The sequence below is a fragment of the Mytilus galloprovincialis genome, chromosome 6 (genome assembly GCF_965363235.1).
Source record: "Mytilus galloprovincialis chromosome 6, xbMytGall1.hap1.1, whole genome shotgun sequence".
In the NCBI taxonomy this organism is placed as follows: Eukaryota; Metazoa; Mollusca; class Bivalvia; order Mytilida; family Mytilidae; genus Mytilus; species Mytilus galloprovincialis.
In genome coordinates, this window is record NC_134843.1 from 64,954,788 (window position 1) to 64,977,854 (window position 23,067).

The 23,067-nt window shown below is 33.2% G+C and overlaps 2 protein-coding genes and 1 long non-coding RNA gene across 4 annotated transcripts in view; all 3 read right to left on the reverse strand.

The window, feature by feature from the left end:
* Positions 1–2,439: 2,439 nt before the first annotated feature.
* LOC143081004 (uncharacterized) lies at positions 2,440–3,589 on the reverse strand. The gene has a single exon (XM_076257236.1). The coding sequence runs from the start codon at positions 3,559–3,561 to the stop codon at positions 2,440–2,442; it is 1,122 nt and encodes a 373-aa protein (XP_076113351.1). The 5' UTR covers positions 3,562–3,589.
* Positions 3,590–6,464: 2,875 nt separating this feature from the next.
* LOC143078262 (uncharacterized) lies at positions 6,465–8,658 on the reverse strand. Its single transcript, XR_012979139.1, has 3 exons — positions 8,586–8,658; positions 7,347–7,679; positions 6,465–6,855 (listed from the first exon to the last, which is right to left on the reverse strand). It is a non-coding gene; the product is annotated as an uncharacterized LOC143078262 (long non-coding RNA).
* A 1,470-nt stretch (positions 8,659–10,128) lies between these two features.
* LOC143080112 (hemocyte protein-glutamine gamma-glutamyltransferase-like) overlaps positions 10,129–23,067 on the reverse strand; it is a 33,141-nt gene continuing 20,202 nt past the window's right edge. For both annotated transcript variants that reach the window (XM_076255795.1, XM_076255794.1), the window contains exons 7-16: positions 22,747–22,921; positions 21,152–21,290; positions 19,938–20,041; positions 18,588–18,750; positions 17,743–17,858; positions 16,639–16,721; positions 15,273–15,474; positions 12,765–12,925; positions 11,422–11,558; positions 10,129–10,606 (exon numbers count right to left, since the gene is read on the reverse strand). In XM_076255795.1, coding sequence (XP_076111910.1) covers positions 10,465–10,606; positions 11,422–11,558; positions 12,765–12,925; positions 15,273–15,474; positions 16,639–16,721; positions 17,743–17,858; positions 18,588–18,750; positions 19,938–20,041; positions 21,152–21,290; positions 22,747–22,921 — 1,422 coding nt within the window. In that variant the 3' untranslated portion in view covers positions 10,129–10,464. The remainder of the gene's footprint in view (positions 10,607–11,421; positions 11,559–12,764; positions 12,926–15,272; positions 15,475–16,638; positions 16,722–17,742; positions 17,859–18,587; positions 18,751–19,937; positions 20,042–21,151; positions 21,291–22,746; positions 22,922–23,067) is intronic.

Sequence of the window (23,067 nt, forward strand, 5' to 3'; positions counted from 1 at the left end):
CAAGGGCAAAAGTGTCGAATATGTTGAGATCTACTTTCTGTCCTATTTCATTAAAACTGTGAGATGACTTGTACTCGGAGTGATTGCTCTAAAATGATTACATAATAATAATAATAATAATAATAACAAGAAGTAATTGTAACAGGATGCTGTTACGAAGTCTCCCAAACAAAGCTCCCATAACTCGCCATTCATATGGTCCCATATTCATTTGATTTGATTTTTTGTCCCATACAAGAATATATACGGCTTAGGGGTGGGGATCTCCACCATTTACAAGTATTTAAACAGGAAAGGGTGGTGGTGACCCCCAGGTACTTTATGTACATTTCATTTGATTTGTTTTATTGTCCCATACAAGAATATATATGGTTTAGGGTTGATGATGTTAACCGTTTACAAGTTTTCAAACAAGAGGGGGTGGGGTGACCCCCTAGGAACTTCCCTTTTATATCATTTCATTTGTTTTATTGTCCCCTACAAGAATATATATGGTTTAGGGGTGGGGATCTGGACCGTTTACAAGATAATAGCACATTCTCAAATTGAACGGGGTGGGGATGACCCCCAGGGACTTCCCTTTAATTTCATTTGATTTGTTTTATCGTCCCATTCAAGAGTATATATGGTTTAGGGGTGGGGATGTTGACCGTTTACAAGTTTTCAAACAAGAGGGGGTGGGGTGACCCCCTAGGAACTTCCATTTTATATCATTTCATTTGTTTTATTGTCCCCTACAAAAATGTATATGGTTTAGGGCAGGGGATCTGGACCGTTTACAAGATAATAGCACATTCTCAAATTGAACGGGGTGTGGATGACCCCCGGGGACTTCCATTTCATTTCATTTGATTTGTTTTATCGTCCCATTCAAGAGTATATATGGTTTAGGGGTGGGGATCTGGACCGTTTACAAGATAAAAGCATATTCTCAAATTTAAGAGGGTGGGGATGACCCCCTAGGGACTCCCCCTATATTTCATGTGATTTGTTTCATTGTCCTATAATCATTTCTGAAGACTGCATGTGTCTATCACTTACAGTTTTCAAGTTATATTCATTTGAAAATTTTAGAAAATAAAATCCCATAGGGTTCTATAGTAAACCCCTCCCTCCTTTCTACCTCCCAAAATACCCCTTAATAGACCCCAATGCACAAACGAAAGATTGATGGCTCACCTAGACATATTAGTCTACCATTCTATGAAACACTAAGTAAATCTGACAAGCGGTTTTAGAGAAACGCTGCGGACAAGTTCATTTTTAAAAGTGGCGGAAGAAAAAGAAGAAAAAGAAGAAGAAGAAGAAGAAGAATAATAATAATAAACATAATAAGAACTGAGCAAAAACAATAAGTCTTCAAACTATGCGTTTGACCTTGGCACAGGCAATCAATCAAAGTTTGAATACATGCGTTTGTGATTTTGTGGTTTCGACCAAACTCTATCAGCATTGCAACGGCTTCATAGAAATTTGCATTTGTGAGTATTAACCCGCAATACATTGTGCAGCTATGCCCTGGATTTTGATTAACGTCTGTACGTCTTGTAATGTCTAGTAATCATGTACTATTGATTGTAAAGCATCCCAAAAGGTTTGTCCGTTTAGCAAATTATCACTAAAATATATAAGATTCAATTTTGGTACCTTGTGATAGATGCTAGATTTGTTTTGCTCAAGGACGATCTGTAGTGCAAATCATTATTGGAGTTTAGGATTTGAAGTAGTGAATGTAGACATGGAGTAAACATATACGAAATCTGCTGCATTTGGATTTACCCATATCCTCACTGTTTAATATCTTCTAGCATTCAGTCCATGTTAAGTTATGGGGAGAAAACTCTGCAATATGAAACCGAATACTAGATGATAGCAAACATATAGACAAGGGTTTGGGAGGGGGGTTACTTTTTTAAAAATACAAATAACACCCAGCTTAGACTAGCAAAAGAATATCTTTTGAAATACCACCAATATGGAAAATGGTTAACACTATTGCCGAACCGTATTCTTACGGCCAACTACCGTAAACGTGGATATTGAAAGAATGACCATTCTACTATGGTCACATGTACATGTACTTCCGCTAAGTAAATTGACCAATGAGGCTATACCCATATCCTCACTGTTTAATATCTTCTAGCATTCAGTCCATGTTAAGTTATGGGGAGAAAACTCTGCAATTTACAAAATCATACGTGGTAAATCACATAAGAATTAGAAAATACTTCGCAATCACATAAATAATAACACTTTTATTCCCAATACTCAAAACAAAGACCAACATTAAGTTCAAAATATATAAGCATTAATTCTATAAATCATAGTTACACAACAAAATACAAATTTTATGAAATTCTTCAAATCACAATACTTAGATGCAAACATATGTATTCTTGAACCTATTACCATTAAGATTGTCATTTAAAAAAACCCTTTTTAGCCCGGAAAAATCTGCCTTCTCCCCCTATACTGTAGTTCAATATTTTCGGCTTGGCTAACAGACGCCGCAAGATTCAAAGCCACAATTTCAGAATCAATCAGTGTATTTACACGACCATAATATTCCGCACTTGCTTTACCGAACCACCCAACGTGATTCATCACTTCGTCAACATTGCTAGCTGAGTCAGACAAAGCCATAGTAACAGTACAACCAGACCGGAAACTATGAGGCGTTTCCCCTTCATATATACCCAGATAGTATCGTAATCTCTCATATACCACAGAATAACTAACTGGTTTCTCCAACACCCTACCACTTTCTGAAACTACCCTAAACAAGTAGCCTTTTGTCAAATCCACATTACACGAGTGGGCAAATTGAACAAAATCCAACAATCCTTTTACCGGGCAAACTACATTGTCATCGCATCTCTTGATGACGAACGAGTTACTCCTACCCTTTTTACCCCGGAGAGTTTTACCAAACGTATGCTGTAAAACAAACCCTGGACCGTCTTTAAGAAACTTCACCTCTTGTGCAACAACTATAGAGAGATCACTTGCTCTACCGCCAGCAAAATACTGCAACTTAAACCAAGCTTGATCTCTGTAAAGGACAAATTTTTCCTTAAGCTTAGAACTTTCTTTTTGAAGTTCCCGAGAAATAAAAGCACTAATAGATCTAATCTTTGTCAAAAATATAGGCTTCACCTGTTTGGGTAGAATATGCGCCTTAGCTTGTTCGACTTGCACCAATTTTAAATACTCTTTGATTACAGGTGAAACTGCCGGATTTCCTTTCCTTTCCACATCGCACCAAGTTCTACCCAACCCTTTATCATCAAATAAATTTACCAATTGGTTAATGATACCTTCTACTGTTGCCGAAGCTAATCGGTTAGGACAAGAACACTGAAACATACCCTTTAATCCCAAATATTGACAGTTTATATCATGGACAGTAGTTTTTCCAAACTTATCCTTCCAAACCAAAAAATTTCTTACATCATTTGGTCCACATGTAGCTAGCGAAGGCTTTTTCGGTGATTTTTCAAGAAAACAAAGAAAAGTTTCAAACAAACTGTTCTTTCTTTTATAGTCGGAAGAAGAAATCATCCGTTCATCCAAATCTGCTGTCCGATCATTTATTGCTTGCCAGTCTATAAGAATGTCAGCACCCTGCAACAAACCATTGGAATATTTACTATATATAAAACAGTAGATACTCTAGCTTCGTGAAAATAAGACCCTAAATGCAAACAATGACCACCTTAATCCCACTTTATCTAGAATAAAGCCACGTTTTGAGGGCGTCTTGACTACACCTTTGTCACCCTTCATACCAAGACATACCGATTCCACGGAGTAGTATTTCAAAATTGGCCACCATATCGGTAAAGGTCGCATTTCGGGGACAATAATTGTACAAGAAATGCCCTGCTCTCGCAACAGACTCAATACTGGAAATACAAGTACGAAAGGTGGGTAAACATACGGATTTTGCTCACTCCTCATGTTCTGTGAGAACAAATTAACTCCTGCAGAACATGGGGTAGGCCTTGGAGTATAATGTTTCAGTGGAACACCTGTAGATGACTTCATGACATTAGAATCCAAAGACATTAGGTCAACTGAATGGGGACCATACAAAGACTCTACCAGTAACCACGACTCCTGACTTAACATTGAATCCGCGGTATTAGTTAATCTTGATGGGGCATCCGCTTCGTTTAAACAGGAAGGGACATATTTCAAATGTAAATCAATGTTATAAGTTGACACATGGCTAAATATTTCTTTCATGATGCAACTTAAAGCTCTAGACTTGCAACCTTGGTTTTCCCATGCCGCTATAACAGCCATGTTGTCTGTAAACAAATCAACCCTAGAATCTTGCAAAGAACTGTCTAAAGACTGTAACGACTTCAGGACAGCATCAGCCTCTTTCTCATGAATTGGTCTACAGTCATTTGTATCCCAATAGTCCCCCAATGTCATTGTACTCGCCCCAAGCTTCACTGAAGCGCCATACCTGAAACCAGAGGAATCAGTCGACAACTCAATCACCTTGTGAAATTCAGACCTCCATTTGGAATATCCAGTCCAAGTATCAAGAAAACGCCAATGCATTAGTTCATCCCTCAACGGTCCCAATACCTTAACCTTTCTACTGTTTTTAACGCAAGTAGATATTGCAGCATTCACTTCCCTACAAAACAACTTGCACCCTGGAACAGCCAATGTCAACGAAATACATTTACCACAAAATCTTTGCAGTGTCCTCAAGTCAACCTCATCCATTAAAAGTATAGATTTCCTCAAATCAATAAATTTCAACTTCTTATCATCAGGAAGTATGTACGCCTGTTTAACAGAGTCAACTGAAAAACCAAGAAATTTCTTACATGTGCCAGGTATTAGTGAACATTTACTAAGAGACAGTGTATAACCTAGCCTTGTCAGCAACTGCAACACCATATAGGTTATTTTACTTGCTTCAAGCATAGCATCATCGCTATTCTTACTTCCACCTGTAACAACAAACCTATCGTCGATATACAATTTATTTATGACGTCTAGCTGTCTTAAATAAGAGGTCACACAAATTCCTATCGATTGGTAGATAAACGGCGGCGCTATCCATCCAAACGGTAGAGTAGTATATGTCATATAAAAACCACCAAATTGAATACCAAAATATGTCTGAGATGATTCTTGCAAATTGACATGGTCATAGCCCGACTTTTCATCACATGTTATCATCAAAGCATTCTCTTGAACCAACCTATGAACATCTTTTAAATTCTCCAAATGAAAAGGTAAATCTTTGACCCATAAATTAAGATATCTTTCGTCATGGCATAACCGTGGTTTACTTGGTTCTACAGTTAATGGCATAATAACTTTAGGGGGTTGACATTCACCTACCCTTCCCAACAGTTTGATGCACCCAGTTGAAATTCTCTCGCACAATTCTTTTGATATAAAAGCAGAGTATTTTTTACAAATAGCTGCATTCTGAAAATAATTTCTAGGGGGTATTTCAGAGTCATAATTTCTTCCCTTAAAGTTTCCCTTAAAACGTCGAAAAAACTCTCCAACATCAACTCCATCTTCAAGCCACTTCACCACGTCTTGATGTGCATTTTCATCAAGAATAAGCCTCCATTCTGATACACAATTATGTAACTGTCCAGAGACAAATTTATCAGGGTCACGTAATTGTAAAGAGTCTATATCAAACAAAACATTATCATGATAGACCTCTTCCGCACGTGGACTGAGGTTTGTAAGTGAAGGAACTCTGCCTTTAAGTGTTAGCCATGCTGGTTTTCCCCTTACTGTTACATTCAAAGGATCAAATCCATTTTCTAACTCCCACTCTGGGATTTGTACAAAAGAATCACCAATAGTTGTATCCGTAGTTCCCTGTAGATAACAAAGAAACTACTTTGATTTAAATGAAAAACCAGCATAAGTTACACTCAAAGGAAGAATTCCTTCACCTACAACCCGCGTGGAAAAACCACTAGGGGATCAGTGCCCCTTGGACTGTAGACAAAGAAATTCTCAAATTACCATACAGTAGCGTGTTGGTTTGAAAACCAAATAGTAAATAAATAGAATAAAAACACTATGCAAAAATTTCCTCTACATTATTTTGTTTTATTACAAAAGATAAATAATTATAAACAAATTAAATTTTTATCCTTCATTTTCCTTTGGCCACTTTCATCTTTTCACAGTCTGTTATCTGATGTGTATGACTTTCACAAAAGTGACAAGCGCCTCTAGGACGGAATCCAAACCTAGCCCCCATGGGCCTTGTATTCCTGTAACCCCCGGCTGTAAAATTACCATACGGCTGCACACCTTGAGGTAGATAATTTGGCTGATACATGGAATACATAAGCGGGTTCTGGAATTGTGGGTACAAATTACTCAAAGGGGATTCTTCCCGCTTTGGAGCATTATAACTACCCTGAGCAGCGTTACCATCATTATTGTTCTCCGACTGTTTCTCTTTCAAACATTTAGAAATAGCCTTCGTAATCGTATCAACGGCTTTTCCACCTAAAACTGATAGGCACAAACTAGAAATATCCAGTTTGGAGTAGTGCCTGTTTGCCTGCCTAGCCAGCTCTTCATAAACGTCCGCATCATCGTGATCTAATTTTTTGGAAAATTTTGCAAGTTCATCTAACGTTAAGAGAATTAGAGAATCGCTTGGATTCTGTTGCAAGCACAATGTCCTCACCTTGTCCTTCAGCTCTGTTATTATTTCAACTTTGGTCTTTTTTCCAAGGAAGCTATCCTATCTTCTAAGGTATCACTAGCAGTAGACGAGTCAGGTTTTCTTTTCCCAGCCTTTGGTTGAGTGTCCATATCAGAAGTACTTTGTATTGGAGCCTTTAAAAAATTCATGTAAAAAACATTTGAATAATGATAACATTATATTTCAATAAAAATTACATATATTCTATTTCAAGCTCAAAACTTTCATTCATTTTATTCTAATAAAGTCAATATAATAGCATATGAGTTGGGTAGCTTTATTTATCACCTATGTTATTGTTATCTGTGTTAAAGTACACGTGACCTTTTTGTAGACTCATTCTTATTCAACCATTAAATTAATCTTAGTGTATTGATTAGTAATTAATTTCAGCTGTGTATTTCTAAAATACCATAAATACTACAGTTTTATATATAATAATGCTAATACATAAGTGAAAATCTGGAAAACTATTACGAAGCATCGTATATATCTATTTTTTTTATATTTTTTTTTTTTTTTTTTTCAAAATGTAAATAAACACGGATGATTAACCCGAGGAGATAAAACGCAAGTAAAAAATCGCGCTGGGGAATATTAAATATAGAAAAAATAAATAACTCACAGAGTCTCCTTCCGAAACCTGCAGATCTTGACCCTTCGGCTGTCAAAACTCATTTGCATATAAAATCAGTGAGTGGAGGATCCACCTGGCCTCACCCACATCGTCATCACTTCTCCCAGACAACTGGCAAATTTCATCCAAGTCCTCCCCAGTAAGCACCTTTACATGTTGCGCTATCTCCTCCATGTTCAAATTTTCAGTTTTCAGTTCTTTATTCATTCTAGCTAATCCTTTTAATGATTCCGGCTGTCCTGGTCTTATACGTTTGATTACTGGAACTAGTTTCATTCCCTTTAAACTATATCGCTTCTTTAGGACTGGTGGCAACACCATCTAAAAATAATCATCCAAAAGAATTTATATAGTAATTATCTTCATTCTATTAACATTGCATACAGCTAATTTCACAATGCCTGCAGAGCAAAACCCTGGTTGGCATGCTTGCTTTTTTTAAAAAAAAACGTTAACTCAAGTTTTGTAATTAAGATTTAAATCTTCAAACAATATATATGGTAAATATACTATATTTAAACTTGATAAGAAGTTATTCAAATAACTATATATTATATAATATACCAACAAAGCAAGCAATCCAACCAAAGTCTCGCCCTACACGCATCAAGAAACCAGCTCTAATATTGATTAATCAAACACGCACAACTGAAGAAATCAAGCAGACCGCGTAAATAGAAAATAGAACGATTAACAAATTGAACTAGATATAAACCAAACGGTTTTCGTAAAATAAAAAACTACTTCTTTTCATATTTCTGTTCAAAAGTAAAGCCATGCTACATTCTAGAATCTTATTTAATCCATTAAATAACACGCAAGATTACTTGAATTATGCAGCATTAAATGTATTCTTATTATAACATAATAAAGTACCAACATATTACCATGTTTTATTCTGTTCACATATTCGCATGCTTCCCACGTGCAACCCGAGCGGTCGAACGTGGTCCTATCTAATTTTCTACATTCTAACATTTATTCTCTAAATTCTGAAAAAACCGGCACGTACTCTTTCATTATATTATAATAAAATAACACCAATATAAAAAATATATAGCCACCAAGGCTCCTGACCACCAAGGTCAAAATATCTCATATTAGCCACCTAGGCTTTTGACCACCAAGGTCTAATAAATCTCATTAATAGCCACCAAGGCTTATGACCACCAAGGTCTATGCCACCTAGGCATTCTTTTTTTTTTTATAATAAAAAAGATTTGTTACCTTTGTAAGTGTCAGTACGGCTGTCGTTCTCCAGTAGACACGTCTTTCTACCTTCGGGGATATTGAAAGAATGACCATTCTACTATGGTCACATGTACGTGTACTTCCGCTAGGTAAATTGACCAACGAGGCTATAAATAAGAGCAAGATTCATTCGATTTGTTTTTCTGATTTTAGCCTGATTTTTTGCGTTATTTTGTCAAAATACGTTCTGTATCTACAAAATACCGACATGTGTCTTCTGTCTCAGGTAACATGTTAACCTGAGATATTCCCTCTAAAATTTCATTGTGTAGATGTGTAAGAATGTCATTTTTTCTTCAAAGACTCACATAATCTTTCAATAGCGTGAAGTTGCGAAATTGATTTTTCAACTTTTCTTTTATTTTTTATATGAATTTTTTACAGCTCCTTAAGATAACATAAATGCAGTTATTTGTCTGGAACTTTGCTGTTTATACATTTTGATAAAAAAGGGATGTCAACTCGGTAAAGATTTACTAATCAATTAATCTTTAGATACTCGAGTACTCGCTCGGTAAAACATTTATACAAAATGGAAACACAAAATTATACACTTTTTAATATATGGGTCGTTGTCTTATGATTGTAAAACACTCAACAGTATTACCTAAGACTAGATAACAGTCCAAGGAATGTTATTCCATAGTCATTAGATCATTTACTACATGTGCTAATTATATAAACTGGCAATTAACGAACGGACGCACAGACGGACGGAGGCACAGACCAGAAAACATAATGCCCCTCTACTATCGTAGGTGGGGCATAAAAAGTGGTGATGATTATAACTTGCTGATGCCATTAATCATTTTCTTAGGGTCGACACAGGGTGCAACGAATTCGTTCTTATTTAAAAATATTATCTTGTCAATTTTTTCTGAGACGAAGCGATTTCTCAATTTTTCATTGTAACCAGCAGTCCTGCTGATGAAAATATATGCTTTGATCGTAAAGAGGTGGGGAGTGACTAAGATTAGGTAAAAGTGTTAGCCTTGGAAAAATGCTCTTGTTCATATATCTTAACTCTGTTTGGAGGAATTTTAAATGATAGTTAAAAGCAAACATTCGAATCGTATTTTCATTTTTATTACCTTAATCTTTAATTTTCAAAGAGGCGCTCTCAATAAAAATATTTTTTGTTTAAGCTTTAGAAAGCAACAACATTCTAACAGGAAACCGATTAGTCACGTATCATTTTGGTAATCGACACAACCGAGCGATACTCGAATACTCGAGTACTCGTTGACCTCCCTACTAAAAAATTATTTGATATATAAAGGTTAACTTTTCTTAACCGGGGTAAACACAGCATTATTTAGATTTGGCACTACTTTTCTGTATATTTAGATTTTAAACGCTGTAAAACTTTGCAATTTATCTCTTAGAACGTGCGTTATGTATATACGAATTTATGAACTAATGCATATTGTTTTATTGTTGTTGTTTTAGTGATGATCTTAAAAAAAAATAGATAAAACAAAGGATAGATATAAAAAGATAAAAAAAAAAAGAATACAAATAGAAAATATATTTTTATGTTAAAACATCATTATAATTATGAGACAATATAACAGAAATATGTCTAATGACTGTATTTGCTGCCCACCAAAGCGAGGTTAATGTTAATCAAGATGTGATTGTCAAAGCAAAATAATCATTGTAACTACATGCAACTAAAGTATTTGAAATCTTAGTCGGTTTGACAATATATATATATATATTTATATACGTAAGGAAAAGTCTCAAAACAAGTTGTTTTTAACAAAACGTTAGTTATACATGTCATAGTATTATAAAATCTACCACAGAAGGAACATATGGCTTTGAGCTAATGTCTGATAATTTTATGTGTCATTTATTCGCTTATCTTTATTTCACATGATCCATCAACCATTTCCAACTCTTTAGAATTAAAGGAGACGATCAATTCTCTTAGACCAGCTTTTGTGGGTATGATTTCGACTGTTGTCATAAAAGTTTGATTGCTAGGTACAATGCTGCAAAATATAATGTGAATGTTAAATAAAAAGTCACAGTAATTGTTATGAAAGTATTTTTACTTTACAATTTTCATTAAGGATGTAGTCAGATGAAATTTTAAAAATCTGGAATTCAAAATTGGTACTATAAATCAGAAGACCATTAGTTAAGGAACAAGATCAGCTAAAAAGTATTGATAGATTATGGAACTACTTTTCGAGATACTTAAATTTAGAAAAATGGCGGGAAAAGGCTGATTCGGACTTTTTCCTTATATTTACCATTGGTATTATTTAGGTCTAAAATCGTACGAAAAGAAACCTGGGATCTGCTTAAATTTTGATAAATGACCTTTTATAAGCTATTGAAGTCTAATATTAAAAGATAAGTGGGTGATAAGAGTCAAAATATGTTACCCTGTATCGTAGGGAGAAAAAAAACAAGGAGTTCGAACATCTGACAAAAATTCCTAAACCTTACATGACTACATCCTTAAATGTAAGCACATAACCATTTACGGCATTGGGAAAATATATCTGTGAACTGAGAAAGATGTGTTGAATACGTTAATGAAGCATCGATGAAACATTGAAAGGAAAAAATTGTAAGAAATAATATTACATTTTGTTTTATGTAGTGCGTGGGTTTACAAGAAGGAACGTCCAAAACAACATATGTGCATTCAGTGAACGCATTAAATAGTTGCATCTATGATTTTATGTACCACTTTTCCAAATACACAATTGAATATACTCTTCTTATGGATATCTTTCTAATAGCTATATATAGTGTATAAGAAAGAAAATCCATCTAAAAATAATATAACTCTTACCTTTGAAGTAGTACTTGGTTTTTTGTTAAGCCAGTACCTTCAACTGTCAATTCGCTACTAGTCAATGCACATGGAAGTGGATTTGTGAACGAGACTTCTGCTTTCATCTTTTCGCCAACCTTTCCAGTAGTTGGTGCCTAAATCATCAGTATCAGTATATCATTATATTATAAATGCAAAAAAAAGGTACCATCTAATATTAACACATGATATAAGATAAAACAAAATAACAATGAAATATGAGACATTTATTTAAGATAATAAACAAAGTTAAAACCAATAATAGAAGAAAGGTATTATTGTAACATCTAAAACATTCAGGTGTGTAGTTTAGTCCATTTATTATAAATATCATATTAAAGATATGTAGTGTAGTTAACACACACACCCACCACCACCTACCAGAGACAAACGTGGATGATAACTAAACTCATCATAAATACCAGGATTAAATTTTGTATTTACGCCAGACGCGCGTTTCGTCTACAAAAGACTCATCAGTGACGCTCGAATCCAAAAAAGTTGAAAGGGCCAAATAAAGTATGAAGTTAAAGAGCAATGAAGACCAAAATTCCTAAAAGTTTTGCCAAATACAGCTATGGTAATCTATTCCTGAAGTAGAAAAGCATTAGTTTTTCAAAAATTCAAAAGTTTTGTAAACAGTTAATTTATAAATCTGACCATATCAATGATAATTCATGTCAGCACAGAAGTGCCGACTACTGGGCTGGTGATATAAACTTAACGTCAATATACTGTCTTTCACCATGATCAAACATTTAACGTATAGTGACCCGGCACTGACATGATAAAATGTAAAACAATTCTAAGATAAAGATCTACGGCCTGATTTATACTCGAAACAATAAACGAACAACAAATATAGTATACAGTTCTTTCGACAACAACCAAATAATATGCTTCTGACTTCTCTGCTATGTATCAGGATGAGCTATCAATGAGCTGCTACACCAAATTGATGAGAGGTTTTGTAATTAGTTTACAAAGTAATTTTCCCAAAAATATATCCCCTTTTGGACTTTTAGACTAAACATTGAAGTTAAGCAAATTATATTTTTGTTATTGGAAATTTAATTTGAATGAAGACCTTGGGAAATAAATATTCCTCTCAGGAGATAAAAATAAGAAATTATATATTTCTTATCCGTATTACTACAAATAAGCACCCTTTTCGAAATGATATTTTGATCAATCATCAAGGTTTCCAATGGCTGGCCAAATGAGCAGACCAACAGACGGAAGGACAAAATAAGGGATGTATAAAAGTTACATATCTATGAATTACGCAGTACATGATGTTTCATAACAACTGCAAGAAATACCTTGATCTTAAGTTCTGGTTTAATCAGGCGGAAGGTATCTTGATCGACGTATGTATGTTTAGTTTCTAGGATTGTACACATACATGACATCTTCATATGGCACTGGTCAACCAGCTTGCTATAGTATTCATCAAATGTTACCTTGAGAATCAATTCCTTGCCTGCAAATAAAAGTAAATAAATGAACAGTACACCAAGAAATTACAGGATATGTATGCATTGCTTATATATATATATTGTTCCACCTGGTGATCAATTTATTTGGCAATCGTCAATGGCAGTCGGCAGGGTTTAAGAACATATGTTGTTCGACCTGTTAGTCAAATATATTTTGTTAAAATATACTATTTACTTTTTTGGTCTTTTTGAAAATGTTGTTTGTGCTGTATTTAGACCCATCTACCAAGACATTTGTTTTACATGCACACGTATAAAAATTGCGGTTTTTATCCAACGCAGTAGGTTTGAACGTCGATTTCAATTTAGATTTGTATATATATAAAATGTTAAAAGTCTTGAATATAGACAAATATATTTAAATAAATAAAAAAAGTCCAATATTGCCGGATAATGCATATATTATTTAATATTCACAAGGTCAAAGGCGAAAGAATGTTGTAAAACATGAAAGTACTTGTGAATATTAAATAATACATGCATCATCCGGCAATTTTAGACTTTTTTATTATATATATATATAGAGCCCAGGTGGTCGTGTGGTCTAGCGGGACGGCTGCAGTGCAGGCGATTTGGTGTCACGATATCACAGTAGCATGGGTTCGAATCCCGGCGAGGGAAGAACCAAAAATTTGCGAAAGCAAATTTACAGATCTAACATTGTTGGGTTGATGTTTAGACGAGTTATATATATATATATATATATATATATGTGTGTGTGTGTGTGTGTTTTGCATCTTTATCAATCTTAATTCAATTGTTTCTGTGGTTCATTTCTTTCTTTGAATTTAAGGACGGACACTTGATTTTATAATGTTTGCTTATTTTAATGTGTAATACTGATTGGACTTTGATTTGGCTATTTTTATTTTCCAGCTAAAATGTGTCTTTGTGGGGAATTTTATTTAATCATTAACAAAGGTTTCTTGTTACATTAAGCATCGTTTAATATGCATATGGAATATACATTTCCCAACTTATTAGGTATTCAAGAGCTTGCAGCTCCTATTCAGACTTTGTAAAACGTCACCAGTGTCTGAGCAGAAAATTGATGAACCAGGGGTATGTCAAAGAACGTCTCGTTCCTTTTTCTAAAAAAGTTCATCGGAAGATACCCAGAACTTGCTGATAAATATTCCGTATCAACTTCACAAATAATACAAGATGGTCTTGAAGTATAGATTTTGCGTACTGACGTTTGTTATCATCTTAATTACGTATTATAGTATTCATTTGAAGTGACTCTGTGGTTACGTAAAACCACATACTTTGAACGGCAAAATTATTTCATTTATTGATATTACTTTTACTTAAGGATCTTGACATACTATGAATGACTAAACTATTTTATTCAATAAGACTACTTTTTCTGTTTAGTCTGTTTTTTATGATATACATTTGACGTGAAACTGTACTTATGTATCCCGTCATACTTTGAACCACACCATTATTTTATTTATTATTATTACTTTTACTGTTAAATCTGGTTTTTGTTATATCTACTTTACGTGAGTCTGCATTTATGTATGCCGTCATACGACAAAATTATTTTTATGTCTACCTGTGCGAATTTCAAACGCGCAATTTTACACCAGTAATGAAAACCTTCTATCATTTATGGGTAGACTTTACATAGATAAATTCAGCCGTATTTGACGTGAAACTGTACTTATGTGTCCCGTCATACTTTGAACCACACCATTATTTTATTTATTATTTTTACTGTAAGTCTGTTTTTTGTTATATCTACTTTACGTGAGTCTGCATTTATGTATGCCGTCATACGACAAAATTATTTTTATGTCTACCTGTGCGAATTTCAAACGCGCAATTTTACACCAGTAATGAAAACCTTCTTTCATTTATGGGTAGACTTTACATAGATAAATTCAGCCGTATAAGAAAAGCAAAATGGGAATGTTAAATTTGATGTATGCCTTTTTGTGCTACTTTGTTACATTTGTTGTTTATGTAGTGATATTAAGATGATAACACAATATTGACTGTTGTACCCCTATTTTTGACATTTTTACTCTTTGAGTATGTTTGTTTTGTTCATGCATCGTTGACAATGTAATGGAATTTGATGCGACTGTCATACAAGTGAGAGGTTTAGCTAGCTATAAAACCAGGTTCAATCCACCATTTTCTACATTAGAAAATGCCTGTACCAAGTCAGGAATATGACAGTTGTTATCCATTCGTTTGATGTGTTTGGACTTTTGATTTTGCCTTTTGATTTTTGATTTTCCTTTTTGAATTTTCCTCGGAGTTCAGTATTTTTGTGTTTTTACTTTTTAATCGAAATTATGATACAGGTTTTACTCTCACTTTTATTTGCTGCTATTTTCTCATTTTCAATAGCTAAATTTTTCACTCTTTTGGCTGGAACTCCAGTATAGTACATAGTACTTGTACATATACAACCAGATAGTGTTCGGATCTCATTGCTGTTATTGCTGATCTTTAGGATAATCTCAAAATCTTTTCCGTATGGTGCTGCTTCTTTCTCCAGCAATTCAAACTGTACATCCTATATGAATAAAAAAACATTTAGTTTAATACTCACTAACACCTGATTAAATCATATATGTTGAACTTTAGTAGGAGTATTCGGCTGTGTATATTCATGTTTGTTTTTCTTTTAGTGTTCTTTTGTTTTTCTTTTGTTTTTCTTTTGTTTTTGTTTTTTGTAACAGCGTAATTGGAATCTCCGTGTACGCTCACTTTGCTCAGGAGCATATATTAGAGATCATTATCAAAATATGCAAAATGGATTACCTATGACAAAACGTTTAATTAATTTCTTTGTTTCTAATTTATTTATATATCTTTATGAATTATCTACAAACATTCTGTACCTTTAACATTTATATATATATAATTTATAAATAACATTTACATTCATCTACCAAGGTTGACCTAAGATGAATATAGCAATACAATTCATTCTCGGATAGTTATAAAGTTACCAAATAATAAAATTGGTGTGGAGTCCATGGACCAGCAACTACTATAAAAAATTAAGCAACCCAATTTTTTGTTTCTATGTAATCCCAGCTGGTATTATATAATGTTTTAGTGATTAACAAATAGGACTCATTAGAACAGTCAGCTTATAACTTTAATTAATAAATTTGAATTTGATAACTGCATCATATTTATTTGGACTTTTCACCCCATTTGTCAATAAAACAAATCGATTAATAACTGTCAGTCAAGTTGGAGATTAAGCTAGCTTTAAAACTAGGTTTTAACCACAAGTTGCTTCAGAAATCAGTACCAGTCAGGTATATGACGGGTGTTTTCTATTCGTTCCGTTAGTTGATATAGTCGAGTGTTTTATGACCTTCCCCTCTTTTTTAATTTGCTTTTGAGTTCGATGTTTTTGTTGATACTTGTTCACATGCTGTTATAAAGAAAACAATGTAAATGTAAGAAACATACTTTAATATAGCAGTAACCACGAATTTTACCAGTGAAAACTTTCTTTACAAAAACACTGCTAATGTATAAATGCTAAATTAATCAGTAGGCAAGTTGTTTCAACCCTATGCTGGTTTTTAAAATTCATAAAACAATACATGTGATGTTGTTGTGTTTGATATTATTAGTAATTTATGGTTTGTAAAACTAAAGCAATAATTGAGAATTCATGAACTTATAAACTTATGAATTTAACTTATAAAGCGCTTACCATAGCTTTGCCTTCATGGTAGATACCTTTCTTAGTGGACTCTTGATTGGCTCTCATGACTGCTGCTCTTTCTTCATTCGAACCTAATATCAAAAATAAAAAAAACTATTTATTAATATAAATATATTATATATATTTTGGATTTTAATTGAAGAAAACAAGTAAATTGACATTCAACATCAGTTATAAAAATAAGCACTATATTGTTTGGACTTCTTTATGATACAAAATTACATTTCGTTACCAACATTATTATTCCCTTTTTTCAAAGACAACTGTCGTTATATTTGAAAAACTCACTAAACTCATACAATAATACAATCAAAAGTTAAATATCATTTTCTTATTAGCTTTCGTATAACGATAATTTGTCCATTTCAAACACGCTATTTGTGTAATGCAAAATCAGGCGATGGTGGTATACCGATGTTCAAACCTCGAAAATCAACAAGAAAGAAACAATGACAAAAATTAAAAACTAATGGCAGTAAATAGAAAACTTTCTTTGTTTTGGAAAAACTCATAAAATAAAACAAAAATGATTAAATCAAAAGATTGATCATTTAATTTTGGATGTAACATCGATTGACTGAAAATGATTTTGTCTATCAGCTCATAGACATAATTTTGTCATGTGACCGTGACGCCTATATTTTTTTTTCAAAATTTACTCCTTAGATCAAATTATAAGGAATGACTGTAACAGATTTTCTGTCTATTAGAAATATTAGGCAAAATGAGGTGCACATTTTAAATAACCCACTATGTAGATTATTCAGGGTGCACTACATTTTTTATGCTATTTCTTCATAAAACAGAAAAAAATTACAGTCATTCCTTAAATAAATTTCTTATAAGCTTTGTATATTGGTTATGCAGTATACTGATTGCTTGTAAATTTCAAAGACACAATTCACGCTTTTTGTATACCACAAAGGAAGGCGACAGTAATTTATTGATGTTTAAATTGCCTAAATCCCTTTATAAGACACAAATCAATACAAAATAACAAAAAATGAGGAGGAATTCGCATGAACAAAGTGTCCTTCATGCAAGTTTCGACGTGTTGTTGTTTTTGTTACCCTCTAAACCTCTAATGTTTACCTTCTTGGTGTTTATACTGATTGGTCACATCCTCGCGATATCTATCATAACAGAATGTTTCCCAATTTCCCAGTGGTTTCCCTGTTGGTAAATGTGTACTTATATGTTTTCCTATGCTGAAATGATAAACGACCAATTTTAATAGAATAACATTTTATTCAATTTATTTTGAGACGTAGGACAAACACATTGTAGATACCAGGATTAAAATCGTTGTTGTACGCAAAACGCACGTTTTGCCTACAAAAGACACATTAGTCACGCTCTAGTAAAAACGTTTAAAAGGCCAATAATGTACGAAGTTAAAGAGCATTGAGAATCCAAAATTTCGAAATGTTTGGCTATATATAGCTTACTCAAGGTAATATATTCCTGTGGTATTTCGAAAAAACTAAAAGTTGTGCAAACAGTTAATTTAGAAATATGACCATATCAATGACAATTCATTTCAACTCCGGAGTGCCTACTAATGGGCGTGTTATGCCATTAGGGAGATCGCAAAATATTTTTTTACAGCTCTTGCAATTTTTTACTTTTTACTCAAACACAAGAGGTAGATATTTAAGACATATAAATTCAAAATTATTAATAATAAAAATAAACAGTAAAATATCTATAAAATTCATATAGCTGTAATCATGAGCAAGAAAATACCTTTTATAACTATTTCTAGCTCAGAAACCTTTGATATTTCTTTGTTTTTTTATATTTTTGGTTCGTTTTGAGATTTTTTATTTTAGTTGAAACAAAAAACAGGTATTTAAATGTATACTTATACGATGCTTTACTGTCTATATAAAACACACCAAATTTATTTTCCAAAAAAGGGTGTCGGTGCTGGTTACCTGTGTTTTTGAAGTCCAATATTCTTTAGATCACCAGTTTCAGTCATTTGCCAAAAAACTTTATCTGCATTGACCTCAGCGAAGACAAATGGTGTATCAAAAGGAAGGTAGACCTCACCGGTTTTAATGGCTGCTAATGGTGCAGGTCCACATTGATATATACCTGGGATAATACATTGCGGTTTACAAATTACAATAATTTTCTAATATATCTACATCAATAAAAGTAATACATGTGATATCACAAAAACATTTTCTTTTATCAATTATATATTTTATAGATTGTTCTGTATTAGAGAACCAATGCAATGTCAAACATCATAATATGCTACGCATTTATACCTCACTGGCTTTTAAGTGTTTAGGGTCGAGCGCTACTGGTGAAGATCACAGATCAATCCAGAAAAATGCTTTTAAAAGACGCACAAAAATGTTAATTTCCCATGTGTATGCTGTCTTAAATTTCAATAGAGATCGCAATATCATATACGTTTTTCAGTGAATTGTAAAATAGAAGCCATTCCAAAGGACCATTCAAACTCATCAATTGAAAAATAAACCTGACAACGCCATGACCAAAAAAAGGAAAAAGACCAAAAGACTAACAACAGTACACCAACTACAATACAGAAAAACTAAAGACGGAGCAACACAACCACAATCAAATATCGGAATTGATGTCAGGTGCACGGGAGGGTAGGCAGATCCTGCTCATTAAATAACACCCGTCGTGTTGCTCATATAAGTACAAATCCGGTTATCCTCTTTGTTTAATAGCTTCCCCTTTCAGCAACCCTGTACGAAGAAATCCTGACACGAACTTACAAAATCACAAAAAAAAAATGTTGAAATTTAAATATCTTTTGTAAAATTTCGTGGAAATTTGATTGTAACCATTGCAGGTAACAACTTAACATTAAGAACATATGGAATGTACGTCAATAACATAGCAACACAACAACTCACAATAATAAAATATATTCACGCAATCTACAGTTCATTTTGTGAAGGTGTTCATATCGTATTGCAAGCTATTTTCGAATTAACGAATCGCTTGAAGTTTAAAAAAATTATGAATTCAACATGGATGATGGCACTTATTTTCAGTTAATAGAAAAACCAAAAAGCGCAAACCACAAATAGGGTTTTATAATTTTCTGGTTTATTTTTCTAACAATGGAAAAGGAAAGCTTTTAAAGATACATCTCTAAAATCCCTCCAGAAAAAAAAACCTTACAAAAAACCATGACCGAATTTAATAGAAGAACACTTTCTAATATTTCAAATACAGGTTTAAATAATGTTCGCAGCTCTTTAAAGATGAGCATTGAAAAACTTATTTAACCTTACCATTGCTGGCTTCTTGTGGTGTAGCATCTATAGCTTGCCATCCGCCATAGCCTTTTGGAAGATCTGGCCTTGCCATCCATACATCGTTCCATACATGAAAATTCCTTAAATTAAAAAATGTTTACAAAATTATATACATGTATTCATATATGATAATAAGTATTTCTTTGTGTGTGTAGGAACCAATAAATGTATGGAGAACGTTTTCTGCAATTCCTAATAAACAGGTTTTTTTATTTATTTTTTTAGAATGTGATATTACCGAAATAATCATCTCTTTACTGTTGTCATAAATGGATATTATAAACAGAAGTTTTAGTAATCAACACTTTGATTCAGTTTTTACAATTAAAAAAATTTAGCTCGGTATTTTGCAATCGCCTTAAATTTTCGTCCATTCGTGTCTCTTTAGTCGAATTATTTTAGCGATAACAAAGGTCGATGTAAACACATTAGGAAGTGATTTCTGAGAATGATAACGTGATATCTCTAGGTCTTTATAGCTTAATTAAAGGTATAAGTTTATTCTAATTTTTTAAGACCGCATTGAATTATTAAATTATTTCAGTTATATTTCAGAATCTTTTTACTTGATTGTGCGTTCGAAAGGTCAAAGTGAAATCTTTCGCTTCACACAGCTAATCTATTGTAGTACACAATTATTTTTATACCTATCTGTGAAACAGAGACGTAAGATACCGGGCGATAGTTAACCTCAAAAGTTGAAAACGAACTGACACTGCCATTGCAAAATACGAAAAACGACTACAAGACAGATATCAGTCTAAAAGCATTCCGTAGCATCTGCAATCACCCTCCGTTTTTATGGTGTCCCTGCTCAGTCTTCGGTCTTTGAGGTTATGTTTGTAATCAGATCCTGCTCCAACTGTGAAACCTAGCGTTTTGATTATGAAAGAATACACCGGAGATTTGTCTAATTCGGTACGTCCCATTCGAGAAAAAGCAGACCGGATCGTGGTTTCGAAAAATAGAACGTGTCCGTTGTCATTTGTGTAACAAATATTCAATAAAAGTACCAAACTCGTGATGGCGTCTGTAAAATATTCGAAGGGTGAATGTTACTTAAAAATAAAAATGAAGATATGCTTGTTAATGGTAGGTTGTACCTTAAAATTTTTAAAGCAACTTTCAGATTTATCATGCATTCAATTCGCTTGTTTGCAAATGTATAGAAGACGTGATGTTTCACTTACCAAACGCTATCATCATTAAGTTCTTCTAATGAGTCTCCTGTCGAATCAAAGTGATTGTCAATAGAAATAGAACCATCACAATCATGTGCAGATGCAAAATTTGTCACACTTCTTGCTGGTATACCAAGAGTTCTACAAACTGTTAATTAAAATTCTTGTAAATGGAAAATAAGATAATGAAATGTTGTCAATATGTTGGTATCATGAATTTTAAGTATTTTTATGTACAAGAGTGAAAAGGATTTTTTGTCTGTGTATGTTCTTAGGGATCAAAATTACATTGTATAATTTAACCACACTTCTATTGATCGAATGAAGAAATTGGAAAATACAAAACTTATTTTCCACCTAAATCTTTTATCCTTATTCACCAAGTGGTTGTATTCTTCGCCGCCATCATTCGTACGTCCGTGGTTGTCGATGTCTTTTTAGTACATCCGTCCATTATTCTCTTCACATGATGGTACTCATATTTTGATATGTACTAGTATCAAAAATACTTGCTTTTTTATTTGGACTTTTAAATGTCTTTTTGAACGGTGTTAGTAATTTTAATATTTGTTTGGGCCGTCACTTGTTTGCTAACATTTTGATTTTTCTATTAAAACAACAGAGCATATAACTATTTACCTCAATGAATTAAATGCTTAACGTCGTGTGCATATGTTCATGATACATAGTGAGTTTTACATTTGTCGTATTATAATTTTGGTAAAGATAAAAAGAAAAAATGTCATTGTCCAAGCAATGGGACTTTCTACAATTTAAAACATAAATATTATGCAACTTAATATTTTTAAATATAATTTAATATTGCATGACAAATACCAAATACAGTACAGATTCGGAAAAGGGTAAAAGTAATAGGTTCGGTTTGGGAACTATTTTGCCTCGAATATTATGGCGATTGTTTAAGATGAAAAACATTTCAAGTTAATGATTATGCATGTAAAATATGAATGCTTTTTGTCAGGTTTTCCTTACAAAACGTCGCCATTTACACCCCAAAACGGCCGAAATCGTAATTTTCGTGAAAGATGACAACATCGTCAACATTTAGGCCTACTTCACATAGAGTGCATTCAAGTCAGCTATGTGATGTGTTTAGATTGCTTTCCGGATTTGTTTTTGTTTAATCGAATTATGACTATTGAACTACTGTTGCCTTTATTCAACACACAAAATGTCAAAATATCTTTGTTGTCGACGTATGCGCTGAGTATTCCTGGTCCGAAAACCACTTCATTTTTAATAATATCAAAATTTGTTCTATTTATGAGGCCAGAAAAAAGAAGGCTGATTGATAGATTTACCGAATAGTCATCATAGGGTAGTTCTATCCATTATTCATTATGATAATGGTATGTGAATTCGAGTTTCAAATTTAAGTAAGAAGTAAGAGTCATACAGGAGCAATACCGAACTCTCTCCTTTATTAATCACTACGACATAGGAGAGAATCATTTCTTCCTGTTTTTGAAACCCGTGCGTATATGATTTGATGTTTCCGAAATATTTTTATTGTATATATTTTCCACTCCATACATTTGAGATACAATATAAAAAAAACGTATAATGAAGAGGTTTTAACTTACGAGTTGTTGTAATTCCAGAGAAAACCCAGCATTGCCCATAACATACAGTCTCTTTAGTTTTATAATATTCTTGTAAAATGGCAATACTCCCAACCCAATGCAATGGCGACTTTCCACCATCGTAATCACCTGACCAGTTTCCCTCTAAAACACCATATTCATCTGAACCGTTTGCCTGAGAGAGAAATATAACATTTTAAATTATTATAGTAAATCATTCTGAACTGTGTTTGTTGATCATTTTCGAAATAAAACTGGTTGGCACTGATTCCAAACCGACTGTTGTTGAGTTGTTGAAGAACAATGTTGAAAGAGTAATGG